At 40.7% G+C, this 18,128-nt stretch overlaps 1 protein-coding gene across 1 annotated transcript; it reads left to right on the forward strand.

Annotated features, from left to right (window-relative positions):
• On the forward strand, positions 16,867–17,310 carry LOC109226165. The gene has a single exon (XM_019390962.1). It carries the CDS (start codon positions 16,867–16,869, stop codon positions 17,308–17,310), a length of 444 nt encoding a protein of 147 aa, XP_019246507.1.

The raw sequence follows: 18,128 nt of genomic DNA on the forward strand, positions 1-18,128 counted from the left end.
CGAGTCGACTTAGCCTCATTACTTTAAGTAATGAACATTTGCCCTCATAATGGGGGACTTTATCGCACAAACCTCGGCTTAGCCTTCGAATGTGTCCCTACGCCGGCACGTGTAGTTCCATATTAACGAACTTAATAGTCGAACCAATCTCGGTGGTTTTCACTAGTAACTCCCAAAATATTAAATATTTCAAAAATAGATTCATAGCACAGTAGCCCCAAAAGATCTACTTTTATCAAATCATTGATCATGGCCAACTAAATCATTTAAATAAAAATAATCATACATATGATCTTCTTTATATTAAAGCCTTTAACAATTTAACATCCATCCTTCAAAGATATAAACGAATGCTATTCATTAATCAAGTTTCAAAAGAAATACTCTTAACAAAAATACATCTTTAGCACTCAAATTTTTATATTCTATCTTATACATAAGTTTAAATAAAACTTATAACATTTTCCTCAAGCATCATTTGACATGAAATTTTTAGAAATAAGATTTTTCAATTATAAAACAAGAAAACCTTCTTTATGCAACACAACTCAAAATACATAGCTATATCCTTTCCCGCTTATCCCTACAAGTATGAATGCGCATTTATCAATAAAATCACATTATAACTCAAATATGGTTTTAGAGAAAATCTCTCAAGAAGAGTAAGTTTTAATTAACTTACCTCAAGTCCAAGCTCCATGAAAATATTACGATGCTCCAATTTGTTTAGAACTCTCAATCATCTCCAACAAGCTAATATCTACATACGATTTCATATTCATCAACGACGCATTATGATAACACCAACTAAGTCAACTAAGTGTCCAACACTTAGGTCAAATTTCATAAGTCTAGTAAAATCCGTATTCTCACCATAGAAGTCGATACTTGTGTTTTTGACTCTAATTCTCTCTTTTGAAATCAAAAACAATAATCAAGAGTGAATTGCTCACAAGATCATAAATAATAGCATTCAACTCATTTTCACCCAAATCAACATTATTCATCGTCTTCTTCGCATAACTCAATAATGATGAAGAATTATATATATATTTCAGATCTTGTTCAATACATGGAATATTTTGGCGTTTCTAACTAGAGAACAGACCAAACAACTTAACATAATTTACAATTTCATTATTCATCATCTTCCTCTTTTAAGAACCATAACTCACAATACCCATTTTCAAGACTCATGTAATACTTCAAACAAATAAAATTTTCTAAACCACAATCTCTTCGACATACTTAATCCATAACTATATTCAAGTATAGAGTATAGAAATTACCTCTTTAAGTCAAAACCCTAACTAAGTTTCACTTGGTGTTCTTAAAAATTTGGACAAATTTCTATGGATTTTAATCCATGTAGATGCTAATACAAGCATTAATCTATGTTAATCCATCATAAAAATATCATGAAACTCACCTTTCAAGTGTATTTGATTTGTAGATGCTCCACCTTCTCTTTAGAACCCAAAACTTAGCCAAAAATAAAATCTATTTCTCTCTCCTTGAACTCCCCCTATTTTAAACTAAAGAGGTTTGTCTGGGTGGCTTAGGTGAGCCACGTAACCTGGCCATGCAGCTTGAACCCTCTCTTCTCCTCTTCCTCCTTTCTTCTGGAATGGGCGATGTAGCTAGTGTGGGCCACGCGTCTTGGCCACGCAGGGCTTCAGTGATTTTTCTAATCTTTTTTATTCAATTTTGTAAAGTTATATCTTAGACGCTTAACTTAGGCACCTCTGACCCTCGTGACCTTCATATTCGAGTTACAATGAACTTGTTACACTCGTACTAGTCTCGTGTTATATATTAATTATATTCTTTAATCTTGAAATCAACTCGAATTATTTGCAAAATCTTATAGGGCTTTACACCTTATACCATGTATTGTGATGCTTCTTGCGTTGCGATGACACAATATTGATGCAGGATGGTAGGGTGATTGCCTACGCGTTTTGTCAGTTGAAGAGCCATGAGAAGAACTATCATGTATGTGATTTTGAGTTGGCCGCCATTGTGCACGCGCTCAAGATTGGAGGCACTATTTGTACGACGTGTCATGTGAGGTTTACCCTAATCATCGGAACCTCCAACATTTGTTCAAGCAAAACAATTTGAATTTGAGGCACCAGAGGTGGTTGGAAATGTTGAAAGACTATGATATCACAATTTTGTATCATTCGGGCAAGGCAAATGTGGTAGCTGATGCCTTGAGTAGAAAAGCAGAGAGTATGGATAGTTTGGAATAAATACTAGAAATGGAGGGGCCATTGGCTATGGATGTACATGCCTTGACTAATCGATTTGTGAGATTGAATATTTCCGATCCTAGTAGGATCCTTGCTTGTGTTGGTGCAGTCGTCTTTGTTGTAGCAAATCAAGGCTGTCTAGTTTGATGATCCTCATTTGTTGGTGTTGAAGAACACAATGAAGAGAGGTGGTGCAAAGAAGGTTGTGATTGGAGATGATGGTGTTATGCCGCTTCAGGAACAGATTTGTATTCCGAATGTTAATGGTTTGAGGAAATTGATTCTTGAGGAGGCTCATAGCTTATAATATTCTATTCATCTAGGTGTCACGAAGATGTATCATGACTTGAAGCAGTGGCGGAAGATGAAGAAGGACATTGTTGGGCATATTTCACGGTGTTTAAATTGCTAGTAGGTGAAGTATGAACATAAAAAACCAGGTGGAAAACCTAAGTTTTGATAAAAAATGGGATTTTACCACGAAAGGTGTTGTGGAACTTAGTGAAAATCATATATTTATGTTCCTCAGGTTATGGGTAACAATTTCCTTCAAAAATTTCCGGAACCTGGGCACGTTGGCCCAGGGATAAAATTTAGGAATCTTGCATTTAGAGTTGGGTAATCACTTTAAGAGTTGGGTTATGAACTTTTATACATATGTTAATTAAATTTTACACTATTTGAATAGTTTTGAATTGTTCGGCATTGAATTGAGGGTTTGGGCATAATCTTGGACCGGAAAATAGGCCTTGAGACGAGGTAAGTCTCTTTTCTAACCTTGTAAGAGGGAAATTTCCCCATAGGTGAATTTAATTAAAAAGTGATTATTTGGGGGGCTACATACCCAAGAAGTGACGAGAGTCCGTAAGTAGCTACTATTCCTGATTATATCCGGGTAGTATTAGGTTTATACCATGCTTTCTGGACACCGTTATTTGATTATATTTGCTAATTGTGACAAACAGAATTAAGTTGAGGATTTCCAAGGATTTAAAGGCTTCAAGCTGAATTGTCTTTATTTTAAAGAATCAAGAAAGGGTTATGATTTAATGATAAATTTATTTTTGACCGCGTCACTTGTATGATTCGCGAGCGGGGTAATTAATTAAATTTATATTTGACCGTATCACATGTATGATTCACGAGCGGGGCAAATAGATGCATCTATGGTTCTCACCGTTCGACCCTTGGCAGTGCACATATTTCATTTATGTTGGATCGCGCCGAACGTCCTTGGTCGAAATTGTGGGTGATAATAGAACTGGAAGTCCTTTTTATAACTTGTATAAATTCATCGTTTGGAAGATCATTTGTTTTAAACGAAGGAAATGTTTTGGGTTCTTAAAAATGATGAAAGAATCGTTCAGTTATTTCCTTTTTTGAGTTTTATTGTTATCTCGATATATCATGCTTAATTAGAATTTCATATTATTATATTATTGGCCCTAGTTAGTGTCGGAGTCAATCCCTCATCACTACTTCATCGAGGTTAGACTAGATATTTACTGGGTACATATTTTAATATACTCACGCTACACATCTTTACTTAATTGTACAGGGTTTGAGGCAGGTGCATCTGGCCACCAGTCTGGCGTGCAGATTTGCTCCCTATCACGAGACTTCACGGTGTGCTGCCTTCTGAGCCGTTCTGCAGCAGCTGGAGTCTCTCTTATGCTTTATTTTTCTGTCTATTTTCTTTCAGACAGTAGGCTAGCATTCTTTTGTATCTTCTACTAGTTTGCCCACATACTTGTGACACCAGGTCTTGGCACACACACTAGTATACATATGATTTTGGAATATGTTTACATGATAATTACATGTACTCTTTGTTTCCGTTTAGTTTTGTTCCATTTGAAAGTTTTCTAAATATTTTGATAAATGTGAAAGTAACACCCACTTATTAATTTATTTAACGGAAACTCACTAGTTTGATCAGTGTTGGCTTTCCTAACAACGGTGTTGGGCGCCAGCACGGCCTATAATGGAAATTGGGTCGTGACAACATGGTATCAGAGCACTAGCTTCACGTAGGTCTCACAAGTCATGGGCAGACCTAATAGAGTCTTGTGGATCGGTACAGAGATGTCTGTACTTATCTTCGAGAGGCAATGTGGTGTTAGGAAACTACTCATATTCATCTTCTATCATGTAGTTGATGGTACACTAAATTGTCTCTCTTATTCTCTCACAGATGTTGAGAACGCGCGCAGCAGACGTTCTGGACCGGGGAGGAGCTGCTCCCCCGGTTGCTAGAGGCCGAGGCAGAGGCCGGGGGAGGGCATCAACCCGAGGTAAGGGATGAAGACGTCCCAGAGTTTCCTCGTTGCACCACCAGCGAATCTAGTAGAGGATCCCATTATTGAGAAGCAGGGTGAGGTGCCCGCAGTAGGGCCAGCCCCGGTAGATTTCATGTCAGCATCGGGCTTCCAGAAGGTCATAGGTCGTATGTTGCGGTTCATGGATTCAATGACCCAGGCTAGTTTATTTCCAGCAGACCCAGCCATATCTTAAGCGGGAGGGGGAGCACAGACCCTACTGCTCACGCTTCTGGGCATGCAGCTGCAGTATACTAGACTCCGGGTACACTACCCGTGGGTGGAGCCCAGCCAGTTACAGCTGATGTACCTGAGCATAGACCAGCTGCGACCGACGAGCCGCAGAAGCTTTTGGACAGATAGACTAGGCTACACCCTCCAGTCTTCGAAGATAAGCGGCATGAGGATCCCCAAGACTTCATTGATAGGTGCAGGGACAGACTGCACAATATAAGGATATTAGAGTCACATAGGGTGGATATCACTACTTTCCAGTTGGAGGACAGGGCCCGCAGATGGTGGCAGTCTTACCTTTTCGGTAGGCCAATGGGTTCTCCTCCCATGACATGGGACCAGTTTACACGGCTTTTCTTGGATAGGTATATTCTACCCTCCTAGAGGGAAGAGTTGCGGTGTCAGTTTGAGCATCTGAAGTAGGGTCAGATATCTGTGACCCATTATGAGGCGAGATTTTCTGAGTTATCTCGCCATGCACTTATGGTATTTCCTACGGACACAGAGAGAGTGAGGAGATTTGTTGCAGGGTTGCACCCTAGTATCCGGGCTAGTATGGCTCGAGAGGTTGAGATAGGTACTGATTATCAGCTAGTAGTAGAGATTGCTTGAAGGATTAAGGGCTACTGCTAGAGGGGTAGGGAGCAGATGCAGTAGGACAAGAGGACCCGTTTCTCTGGAGAGTTCAAAGGTGCCCCGGCTAGGGGCAGAGGTCAGTTTGGGAGGGGTCAGCCTAGCAGGCCCACATATCTAGCACCACCACCACCTCCTTGGGGTGCTTTAGCGCGACCCTATTTCAGTGCCATGCCAGAGAGTCCATACTGCCCGCTAGCCATTCAAGGTTTTTCTAGTGGGTATTCAAGCCATCAGGGACAGACTTCGGGACATCAGTTTATGGTACTAAGAGGTTGTTACGAGTGTGGAGATTTGGGTCACATGAAGAGAACCTGTCCTAAAATTCGGAGCAAGGAAGTACAGTAGGGTCATCAGCCTATAATTGCAGCACCAGCCTTCCCACGGCCCAGAGGTGGGAGACAGGCTGGTAGGGGCCATCCTAGAGGTGGAGGCAAGGCAGGGGGAGGTCACCCAGCTATTGTTCAGTCGGGTGGAGGCCAGCCGGCCGACGCTTCAGCTAGATTCTATGCTTTTCCGGCCAGACCATATGTAGTGGCCTCAGATGTCATTATCACAGGTATTATTTCTGTCTGCGGTGGGGATACTTCGATGTTATTTGATCCAGGATCTACCTATTCATATGTATCATCTCTGTTTGCTCATTTCTTGGATATTCCTCGTGAGTCCTTGGGTACTCCTATTTATGTGTCCACTTATGTGGGTGATTATGTGGTTGTGGATCGGATCTACCAATCATGTATGGTCACATTCTGTGGTTACGGGACCAGAACGGACCTTCTGTTACTTGATATGACCGACTTTGAGGTCATCCTAGGCATGGACTGGTTATCCCCATATCACGCCATCCTTGATTGTCATGCCAAGACGGTTACTTCAGCGATGCCAGAGTTGTCGAGATTGGAATGGAAGGGTTCCTCAGTTAGTACAGCTAGTCGGGTCATCTCGAAGGCTCGACATTTGGTCAAGAAGGGTTGTTTGGCTTATCTAGCTTATGTTCGGGACACCACCGCAGAGTCTTCGATGATTGATTCAAAGCCAGTGGTCCAGGAGTTCGCCGATGTGTTTCCTTCTGACTTTCCAAGCATGCCACCAGATCGTGATATTGATTTCTGTATTAATTTGGCTCCAGGTACCCAGCCTATATCTATCCCACCGTACCATATGGCTCCAAAAGAGTTGAAGGAGTTGAAGGAGCAGCTGGAGAAGTTGTTAGCAATGGGGTTTGTCAGACCGAGCGTATCACCTTAGGGTGCACCAGTGTTATTTGTGAAGAAGAAAGATGGAACTATACGGATGTGCATTGATTACCGCCAGTTGAACAAAGTTACCATCAAGAACAAGTCCCTGTTGCCGCGTATTGATGACTTGTTTGACCAGCTGCAGGGTGCTAGGGTGTTCTCTAAGATCGACTTGAGATCGGGGTACCATCAGTTGAAGATCCAGGACTCAGATGTTTCGAAGACTGCCTTCCGTACTATATATGGCCATTATGAGTTTCTAGTGATGTCCTTCGGCTTGACTAATGCCCCAGCGACGTTAATGGATCTGATGAACCGGGTGTTCGTGCATTATATTGATTCCTTTGTTATTGTCTTTATTGATGACATCTTGATTTACTCACGTAGCCTGGGGGAGCACGAGCAGCATTTGAGAGTGGTGCTTCAGACATTGCGAGAACAGAAGCTATATGCTAAGTTCTCCAAGTGTGAGTTTTGGCTAGAGTCTGTGGCATTCTTGGGGCATGTTGTATCCGAAGAGGGTATTAATGTTGATCCCACAATGGTTGAGGCAGTTCAGAGTTGGCCTCGTCCCACTTTGGTGACTGAGATCAGGAGTTTCCCGGGGTTAGCAAGTTGTTATCGCCGGTTTGTGCAGGGTTTTCCATACATTGCAGCACCTCTGACTAGATTGACCCAAAAGGGTGCTCCGTTCCGTTGGTCCGATGATTGTGAGGCGAGCTTTCAGAAGCTCAAGACAGCTTTGACTACAGCACCAGTTCTAGTGTTGCCTTCCGGTTCGGGGATGTATACTGTGTATTGTGACGCTTCACGCATTGGCTTGGTTGTGTATTGATGCAGGAGGGGCGACATATTGCATATGCTTCACGTCAGCTGAAGATTCATGAGAAGAATTACCCTATGTATGACCCAGAGTTAGTTGCGATTGTTTATGCTCTTAAGATCTAGAGGCATTATCTTTATGGGGTGTCATGTGAGGTTTACACTGATCATCGCAGCTTACAGCATTTGTTCAAGCAAAGGCATCTCAATTTGAGGCAGCGTAGATGGCTTGAGTTACTGAAGGATTATGACACCACCATTCTTTATCATCCGGGCAAGGCAAATGTGGTTGCGGATCCTTAAGCAGGAAGGCAGAGAGTATGGGTAGCTTGGCATTTATTTCAGTAGAAGAGAAGCCACTAGCTTTGGACATTCAGTCTTTTGCTAACAGACTTGTGAGGTTGGACATATCAGAGCCCGGCCGAGTTCTTGCATGTGTTGTTGCCCAGTCTTCGCTGTTGGAGCAGATCAAGGTTCGACAATTTGATGATCCGCACTTGGCAGTACTCAGAGAGACGGTGCTACCAGTTAGTGCCAAGGAGGTTTCTATGGGCGACGATGGTGTTCTTCGACACTAGGGTCGTCTATGTGTTCCTAATGTCGATGGCTTAAGGGAGAGGATTCTATAGGAGGCAAACAGTTCTCTGTATTCCATTCATCCAGGTGCTACGAAGATGTATCGTGGCCTGAGGCAACATTATTGGTGGTGACAGATGAAGAAAGACATAGTTGAGTATGTAGTTAGATGCCTAAATTGCCAGCAGGGTAAGTATGAGTACTAGAGGCCATGTGGCCTACTCCAGCAGATGACTATACCAGAGTGGAAATGGGAGCGCGTTACATGGACTTCGTAGTTGGGTTGCCGCAGACCTTACGGAAGTTTGATGCAGTTTGGGTCATTGTCGACAGGTTGACCAAGTCGGCACACTTCATTCCAATTGCAACTACTTATACTTCAGAGAGGTTGGCCCAGATTTATATTTGGGAGATAGTTCGGTTGCACAGTGTGCCTGTTTCCATCATATCAGATAGAGGCCCTCAGTTCACTTCGCATTTCTGGAGAGCCACACAGAGTGAGTTGGGGACCCGTGTAGAGCTTAGCACTGCGTTTCACCCACAGACCGACGGGCAGTTAAAGCGCTGCCCGTCAAAAGATAGTTATGATGAGCCGGCAACAAGGCCCCGGCTATACCTCAAAACGTGGTAAACATATAAACAAAGAATGTACTACATGACCCTAGGAAGAAATGGGGCTCACCAAGTCTGCTAGGAAGATAATGATGATGCACCATTAGCTGCGATCAACACTGTCTGCTATGGAACCGCTTACATCCATTAAAAGATGTAGCGCCCCCGGCAAAAGGGACGTTAGTACTGTTGAATAGTACTAGTATGTAAAGCTAAACACCAATCTTAATAGAATGAACAATGAAACAAAGGGCAAGCAGTCATGATGTATAATAAGAGCTTCAAACAAATAATAAAACATCAAGTAAGTATCACATAAGTTCTCGGTTCAATTTACATCTTTTTAGGTTGGTAATCTTAGTGCCACGTGCCACAATCCACAATTCCACCGTGTTCTTACACGGAGTCCGATCTCGACCCGATCGGCTAGGTCGTCTCATTTGAGACATCAACCTTATCAACAATTTCAATCATCTTTTCCAGCACAGTTACCGCCATGTGTGCGGCATGGCGTCCGATCACGGCCCGATCGGCTAGGCCATCTCACTTGATACATCATCCTTTCAATCGTTCATCTCACTTCACATTTCATTCCCATCTTTCAATACATTGGCACGAGTGGCCTCATTTAATAAGTCGTTCTTGGCATTTGGCCATATTTTACAGTCCAAGTTTCCCTTTTTATACATTCAAATAACATTATCATCAACATCAATAAGGCCTATCATGTAAGGCATTTCACACATAAGTGAAAAGCTCAGAAAATCCTAAGCACACAGAGGCTTTTCATACAAATTGGCACACCAACCTTTATTCGACTCTTGACATGAATTCTTAACCTTTCTCAACACATATTCCACATTTTTAAACACATCCTCAACTAGCATGATGACATGATAAAAATTTAGAGCAAATATGGAACATGAATCTTTCAACACAACACATTAGGACAGTCAATTCTAGTATGATCAATTTACGGACTTACACCAATTACACGAACATCGGGGGTTTGATTCTAAGAAGAAGGGGTTTTAGCCATACATACCTCAATTTTATCTCTTAAAACTTTATTATGTTCCTGAACTAGCAACTTCAATCTATTTTTGCAATATAGTAGAATTGAGCCCAAAATTAGGAGAATGATGTATAATTCTTGCTCACTAGAGCATTCTATCAAACACTGTGTGTGCATTATGTTTTAAGACTCTTTTTGTGTAAGATTCCATCATTCAACAACCCATCTTTTATCATTTTTAGCCCATAATCTTCCTACACTCTTTCACCACACATGCATGCAAAATAAACAACTCTCATACCCATGAGCCATCTTGCTAATTACCCATTTTTAGTAGAAATTTTGAAATTGAGAGCTAGGACATAGATTCTTACCTTTAATGTGAAGACTTAGTGAACTTCACTTGACAATCATCAAGGTTTCTAGCAAAGATTAAGTAATTTTTTGATGAAGAACCCTTTTTCCCTCTAGGACCCTCTTTCTCACTCTAAAGGTATCAGAAAATAGGCTTAAAATGAGCTATAGCATATGATATATTGCCATAGGATCGGGTTTAAAATTTAGAAATTCAGAGCCCCGACACGGATCTGCGATCGCATATGCGACCGCATAATAGCTATGCGGCCCGCGAAATGACCACAAAAAGAGGCCCTCAGGGAGCTGAATTTTCTGCCTCGGTCTGCGACCAATATGCAGTCCGCATACCTGTTCTGCGGTCATATAATGCGCCGCAGAACGTACCTTCGCAAAAGTCCAAGGACAATGATGCGACCAAAGTGAGGCCTGCGAAATAGATATGAGGTCGCATAATTGGCCGCGAAACTAACAAAATTGGCCAAAAAGATTGCCTCACTATGCGGCCATTCTACGGCTGCATAATGGGCTGCAGAAATGCACACTTCTGTAAAACATTTTCCTTTAACTCTGTGGCGTACTGCTCAATCCAAAAATTCTCTAACACATAATCCTAACTTGGCATCGCAAAATTCTGGGTTTTAGGAAGAATTTTACGGGGCCTTACAGATTATAGGCCCGTTTGAGATGCTGAGGCGAGTTGGGAAGGTTGCTTATGAGCTTGATTTGCCTCCCAGCCTATCAGGGGTTCATCAAGTTTTTCACGTGTCTATGCTCCAGAGATATCATGCTAACTTGTCACATGTGTTAGACTTCAGCACTATTCAGTTAGATGAGAGCTTGGGTTATGAGGAGGAGCCAGTTGCTATTGTTGCTAGACAAGATCGCCAGTTGAGATCCAAGAGGATTTCCATAGTAAAGGTTCAGTGGAGGGGCCAACCAGTCGAGGAGGTGACCTGGGAGTCCGAGGTGGACATGCGAAGCAGATATCCACACTTATTCAACACTTCAAGTATGAATCTAAACCCGTTCGAGGACTAATGTTTGTTTAAGAGGTGGAGAATGTAACGACCCGACTGGTTGCTTTACTTTCTAGAATCCCGTTCCCCTAAATAAGACTTCCGATACTTGCTTTTACTGATTTATGACTTGCGGGGATGGTTAATTCGGGATCTGGAAGAGTTCGGGTTGAAATCGGAACACTTAGTTCCTTAAGGTTGGCCTAAAAGGCCAAGTTTGACTTCGGTCAACATTTTGAGTAAACAACCTCGGAATCAGGATTTGACGATTCCAATAGGTCTGTATGATGATTTCGGACTTGAGCGCATGTTCGGATCGGGTTTCGGATGACCCGAGGGCGTTTTGGCGCCTAATAGTAAAAGTTGGTTCTTGAAGGATTTTGAAGTTCTTTAAAATGGTTTGGAGTGGGTTTTGGTGATATCGAGGTCCGAATGGAATTATGAGACTAGAAATAGTTATATAATGTCATTTAAGACTTGCACGCAAAATTTGGTGTCATTTCGATTAGTCTAAGTATGATTCGACACATTCGGAGAATTTGGAGAACTTGAAGTTCAAAGTTTGATTCAATTTGGTTTTGGGGTGTGAATCTTGGTTTCGTTGTTGATTTTTGCATTTCTAGAGCTCGAGCAGGTCTGTATCATGTTCACAGACTTGTTTTTGCTTTTGGACGGGGTCCCGTGGGGCTCGGGTGTGTTTCGGACCACCGGGAGCTAAATCTGAGAAACCAGAAATTTCCAGTTCTGGTTTCTTTCTTCGTGAACGTGGGAGGGCCATCGCGTTCCCGAAGAAGGATCTAGGGCAGTGGGCAAATTGCCCTTCGCATTCGCGGTAAGGCTCATACGTTCGTGAAGCCTTGTGAGCCTAGGCCTTCGCATTCGCGAAACCCCACTCGCGTTCGCGCAGGGGAAATGGGGCCGGGCAGGATCAGTGAGCTTTTCTCTTCGCGTCCGCGAACGAGATGTCGCGTTACCGATGCCCAATCAGGGTAAGGCTTCGTGAACTTGAGGCTTCCTTCGCGTTCGCGTAGAAGGTCGTCATAGCTAGGCAGAAGCTTGTTTTAAATACGAGACTTAGGCATTTTTCTCTCATTTTTCACACACTTGGGAGATTTTAAAGCTTCAAAAAGGGAGATTTCAACCTAGCAATTGAAGGTAAGAAATTCCTACCTAATGTGAGTTTAATACATAGATTATGGGTAGATTTTAACATGTAAATTTTTGGAATCATGGGTTAGATGGAAAACCTAGGTTTTGATAAAAAAAAATGGGATTTTACCACTAAAGGGGTTATGGAACTTAGTGAAAATCATATACTTATGTTCCTAAGGTTATGGGTAACAATTTCCTTCGAAAATTTTCGGAATCCGGGCACGTGGTCCCGGGGATGAATTTTAGGAATCTTGCATTTAGAGTTGAGTAATCACTTTAATAGTTGGGTTATGAACTTATAAACATACATTGATTAGTTTATACACTATTTGAATAGTTTTGGATTGTTCGGCACCGAATTAAGGGTTTAGGCATAATCTTGGACCGGAAAGTAGGCCTTGAGATAAGGTAAGTCTCTTTCCTAAGCTTGTAAGAGGGAAATTTCCCCATAGGAAAACTTAATAAAAATGTGATTATTTGTGGGGGACTACGTACGTACAAAGTGACGAGAGTCCGTACGTAGCTACTATTCCTGATTATGTCCGGGTAGTTTTAGGTTTACACCATGCTTTGTGGACACCGTTATTTGATTATATTTGCTAATTGTGACAAATGGAATTAAGTTGAGGATTTCCAAGGATTTAAAGGCTTCAAGGTGAATTGTCTTTATTTTAAAAGAATCAAGAAAGGATTATGATTTTATGAAAAATTTATATTTGACTGCGTCGCATGTATGATCTGCGAGCGCGGTAATTCCTTAAATTTATATTTGACCGCATCGCATGTATGATTCGCGAGCGGGGTAAAGAGATGCATCTATGGTTCGCGTCGTTCGACCCTCGGCAGTGCACATTTTACATTTGTGTTGGATCGGGACGAACGTCCTCTGGAAATTGCATGTGATAATAGAATTGGAAGTCCTTTTTATAACTTGTATAAATTCATCGTTTAGAAGATCATTTGTTTAAAATGAAGGAAGTGTTTTGGGTTCTTAAAAATGATGAAAGAATTGTTCAGCTATTTCCTGTTCTGAGTTTTATTGTTATCTCTATATATCATGCTTAATTAGAATTTTATATTATTATATTGTTGGCCCTAGTAAGTATCGGAGTCGACCCCTCGTCACTTCATCTTCGAGGTTAGACTAGATACTTACTGGGTACAAATTTTGATGTACTCATGCTACACACCTGTACTTAATTGTACAGGGTTTGAGGCAGGTGTATCTGGCCACCAGTCCGGCGCGCAGATTTGAACCCCATCCCGAGACTTCACGGTGAGCTGCCTTTTGAGCCGTTCTGCAGCTGGAGTCTCTCTTATGCTTTATTTTTCTTTCTATTTTCTTTCAGACAATAGGCTAGCATTCTTTTGTATCTTCTACTAGTTTTTCCACATACTTGTGACACCAGGTCTTGGCACACACGCTAGTAGACTTATGATTTTGGAATATGTTTACATGATTACGATATGTACTCTTTGTTTCCGTTTAATTGTGTTCCATTTTAAACTTTTCTAAATCTTTTAATAAATGAGAAAGTAACACCCACTTAATAATTTATTTAACAGGAACTCACTAGTTTGGTCAGTGTTGGGTTGCCTAACAGTGGTGTTGGGCGCCATCATGGCATATAATGAAAATTGGGTCGTGACAATAAATAATTAGAAAGCATGGATAGAACAATAACGAATAAAGTAAAAGGAAAAGATGTGATAATAACAAGCAACATGGAAATAGGTTCAACAAAAGCAACTCAGGATAAAGTCACAAATGTATCCACAAGGAAAAGATAACACAATATAATGCATGTCTCTCATCTTCGCCTGGGCGAAAACACCCTTCATGCCATAAACTCTCATCCTCACATTTTAATATAAAAATAATTGCACGACATCTCCCTTTGTACTTTTACTCTCTTCCTCACATGATAATGTAAAAACAATTGCACGACATCACTCTTCGTGCTTTTACTCTCATCCCCGCGTGATAATGTAAAAACAATGGGACGACATTAGCCTCTGTGCTTTTCACTCTTCCTAAACAATCACGTATACATCAACAACAAGTAAGGTAGAAAGCACAGATAACATCAAGAAGAATGGTTAAGCAAAATACACCAGTGAACGACAATCATAGTTTTTGCACCATACAAATCGATAAACTTCAAGAACCGCATTGTTCAAGTATCTCAACAAAGCTCAAACATGATCTTCAACATAAGTATGGAACCTAATTATCTCCAGAATAACATGTATTCATGATTTAGGTATGGTTCGACCTAATTTAGCACATCAACAGTTTCACAAAGAATTCATCATATTTGATCAAGTTTTAGTAAGCTAAAGTATGGTCTCTAGCATTGAAATTTGTGCTCATACTACTATCGAAGTCAAGTAAAACATGAGGTAAGTAAATCATAAAGTCCAGCAAGGCACAAGAAATCATATAATCCACCCCGAGCATGGAAACCCTGGAACATGCATATACACTCATCACCTTGCATATACATCACCCCTGCATGTAGCAAACTATATTATTTTAGTAGGAAAAACTCCCTCAACAGAGTTAGGCAAGACACTTACCTCAAACAAGCCAAATCAATACTCTAAAAATGCCTCCCCACGCGAATCGGCCTCCGAACAGCTCGAATCTAACCCAAAAGAACTCAATAACATCAAATAATTCCGTAGAAATCAAACCCAAATGATAAAGGTCGAATATTTAATCAAATACTCAAGTCAACCCAAAAAGTCAACTCGGGCCCCGCATCTTGGAGCCCGATAAAACTCATAAATCCCGAACATCCATTTTAATATGAGTCCAAATATACAAGTTTCATCAAAAACCAACTCGTGGTTCAAATCTCCATTTTCACTTTAGAAAAGTTTTGCCAAAACCCCTCAAAATACACTTTCTTATCTTTCAAGCCAAAATCCTCTTTTCTTCTTTAAGATTCTTTGATTTAGAGCCAAAATCATTGATAGATTAATGTTAAAATCATAAATTCGAGTTAGGTTTACTTATCCCAATGAAGTAGATGAAAACTCCCTCAAAAATCGCATGTTCCCGAGTTCTAAAATTTTGTGAGAAAAGTAACTAAATCCCGAAATAAGTATGAAAAAGAACAACAGTTGTTCCAGCTCGAATCAGATGTTAGATGATCCCGAAACTCACATTTGATTAGCCCAACATGATCCTTATGAGATTACACCCAAGATATCCTTTTGAATCACCCAATTTGGCCTTAAAATGAGGAGATATGTTGTTTAAAGTTTTAAAGGAAGTCTGAAAATTTCAGGGATATAACTGGTATTTTCATAATTATTTACACTAGAAAAATCAGCAATAAAAAAACTTCGTTTTAGCACCAAAAACTCATTTGGAACCTTGAGGACACAAATCATACATGCATTTCAATCATAAAATATGCTACGAACCTGCTCGTGCACTCAAAATACCGAAAAGAGGTCATCTTAACCCGACATTGAACATGGTCAAACTCAAAATTCTTAACTTAACTAGTCTCTCAACCAATTACCCAAAAAACATCCGAGCCCCTCGGGACCCATCCAATAACAAAAAGTAAAAATACATCCTCCAAAGCCTCAAAAAATCACGAGAATATCATAACAAAGAATCGAGGCTCAAGCCGAATAGAATTTCTCTTAAGTTGTTAAGTCTTCATTCCTTCAAAAGAGTGTCCAAATCAAACTTACACACTTCGATATACTTCCAAAATTTGCATACAAGTTCAATTCAACTATATAGACCTATCCAAAGTCTCGACTCACCAATTGGTGTCTAATAACATCAAAGTCAAATCTTGGTAAAACTTATGAATTTTTAAATTCTTCAAATTGCCAACTTTCAACAAAAAGAGCCAAATCATCCTAGGGTCTTACAAAGCCAAATCCAAACATACGTACAAGTCCAAAATCATCATACGAGCCTATCGGAACTATCAAAACTCAATTCTGAATCAGTTTGCCCAAAAGTCAATATTTGGTCAACTTTTCCAACTTAAAGCTTCCAAATCGAGAGTCATTCTTCCAAATCATTCATGAGCCACTTGAAAAACAAAATCAACCATTCACGCAAGTTATAATACATACTATGAAGCTACTCAAAGTTTCAAACTACTAAACGGAATGCTAAAACTCAAAACGACTGGTCGGATCGTTATAAGGTCATTGTGGACAGATTGACCAAATATGTGCATTTCATTATGGTGATGCTTCTTATACATCAGAGAGGTTGGATCACACCTACATCAAGGAGATTGTAAGCTGGTATGGTGTGCCCATTTCTATCATCTCGGATCGTCTCTCTCAGTTCACCAATTTTGGAGAGCTGTTCAGCGAGAGTTGGGCACACAGGTGGACCTCAATATTGTATTTCACCTTCAGACGGATGGCTAGTACGAGTAGACTATCCAAATCCTTAAGGATATATTGATCGCATGTGCCATTGGTTTCGGAGGCTAATGGCACTAGTTTCTACCATTGGCGGAGTTTTTCTACAATAATAGCTACCAGTCAAGCATTCAATTAGTGTCGTATGAGGCTTTATATGGTACGTAGTGTTGTTCTCCTATTGGTTTGGTGGAGCCTAGTAAGGCTAGGATTTTGGGGACAGACATGGTTCGTGATGCGCTAGATAAGGTGAAGTTGATCCAGGATTGCCTTTGGATAGTGCAGAGTAGGCACAGGAGTTATGCAGACATGAAGGTTTGTGGTGTTGCTTTTATGGATGGCGAGAAAATACTTTTGTTATTTTTGCCTGTAAAGGGCGTGATGAGATTTGGAAAGAAGGGCAAGTTGAGTCTAAGGTTTATTGTCCCATTTGAAATCTTAAAGGGAGTGGGGGAGGGTGCTTATAGGCTTACATTGCCTCCCATGATAGCAGGGCTATATTCGGTATTTCATGTTTCTATGCTTAAGAAGTATCATGAAGACAAGTCGCATATATTGGACTTTAGCACAGTACAGCTTGATGAGAATATGATATATGAAGAAGAGTCGGTAGCTATTGTGGATAGGCAAGTTCGGAAGTTGAGATCTAAGGATGTTCCTTCTGTGTAAGTGATTTGGAAAAATCAGCTGACTGAGGAGGCTACATAGGAGTCCGAGTCTGATATGAGGAGTAGATAACAACTTCTTTTTACCAATTCAGGTACATTTCTATGTTGTTCGAGGACGAATGTGGTTTTTAGAGATGGAGAATGAGATGACCCGATAAGTCATTTTGAGTTTTAGCTTCTCATTTTGTGATTTGAGACCTTATATAGCTTTAATTGATGATTTTTGACATACATGCATGGTCCGTTTTATTTTCGAAAAGTTTACATGTATTTTTTAAAAAAACCTTGATTTTTGAACTCGATAATGGTGAGAGTTGATCACGGTCAAGGCCTCGAATCAGTTTTTTGATGATTCTGGTAGGTTCGTATGATAAATTTAGACTTATACGCATGTTTTGTTTAGGTGCTAGGTGAATCAAGGCCGTTTCGGCGCTTATTGTGAAAAGTTAAAACTTTCAACTTAATGAACTTTGAAATCTTTGAGTTTTGATGGGTGATTCATAATGTTAAATTGATGTTTTGAGCTTATTAGCGAGTTCGTTTGAGGTTTATATACTTGTGTGGATGTTTGGAGTCGGCCCCAGGGGCTCAAGTTAGTTTCCAATTGGTTTCAAATCATTTTTGGCCTTGTTGAGTTAGCTGATCTCCTGGTGTTTCGAAGTGCTTAGTGATCACAGAGTTTGTCCTGCGATCACGTAAGAGGATTGGGGTTGGGGGTAGGTTGTTCTTTACGATTGCATAGGTAGTACCACGATCACGTAGTTTCTTCTAGCGTTGGTGGCATAGCGATCACGTAGTAGGAGTCGGGGCCAGGAGACA

This window comes from Nicotiana attenuata, chromosome 5 (assembly GCF_001879085.1).
Source record: "Nicotiana attenuata strain UT chromosome 5, NIATTr2, whole genome shotgun sequence".
In the NCBI taxonomy this organism is placed as follows: domain Eukaryota; kingdom Viridiplantae; phylum Streptophyta; class Magnoliopsida; order Solanales; family Solanaceae; genus Nicotiana; species Nicotiana attenuata.

Bases quoted from the DNA above. Each gene is read 5' to 3' on its own strand.
- LOC109226165 (XM_019390962.1), top strand. From the start codon at position 16,867: ATGGTTCGTGATGCGCTAGATAAGGTGAAGTTGATCCAGGATTGCCTT.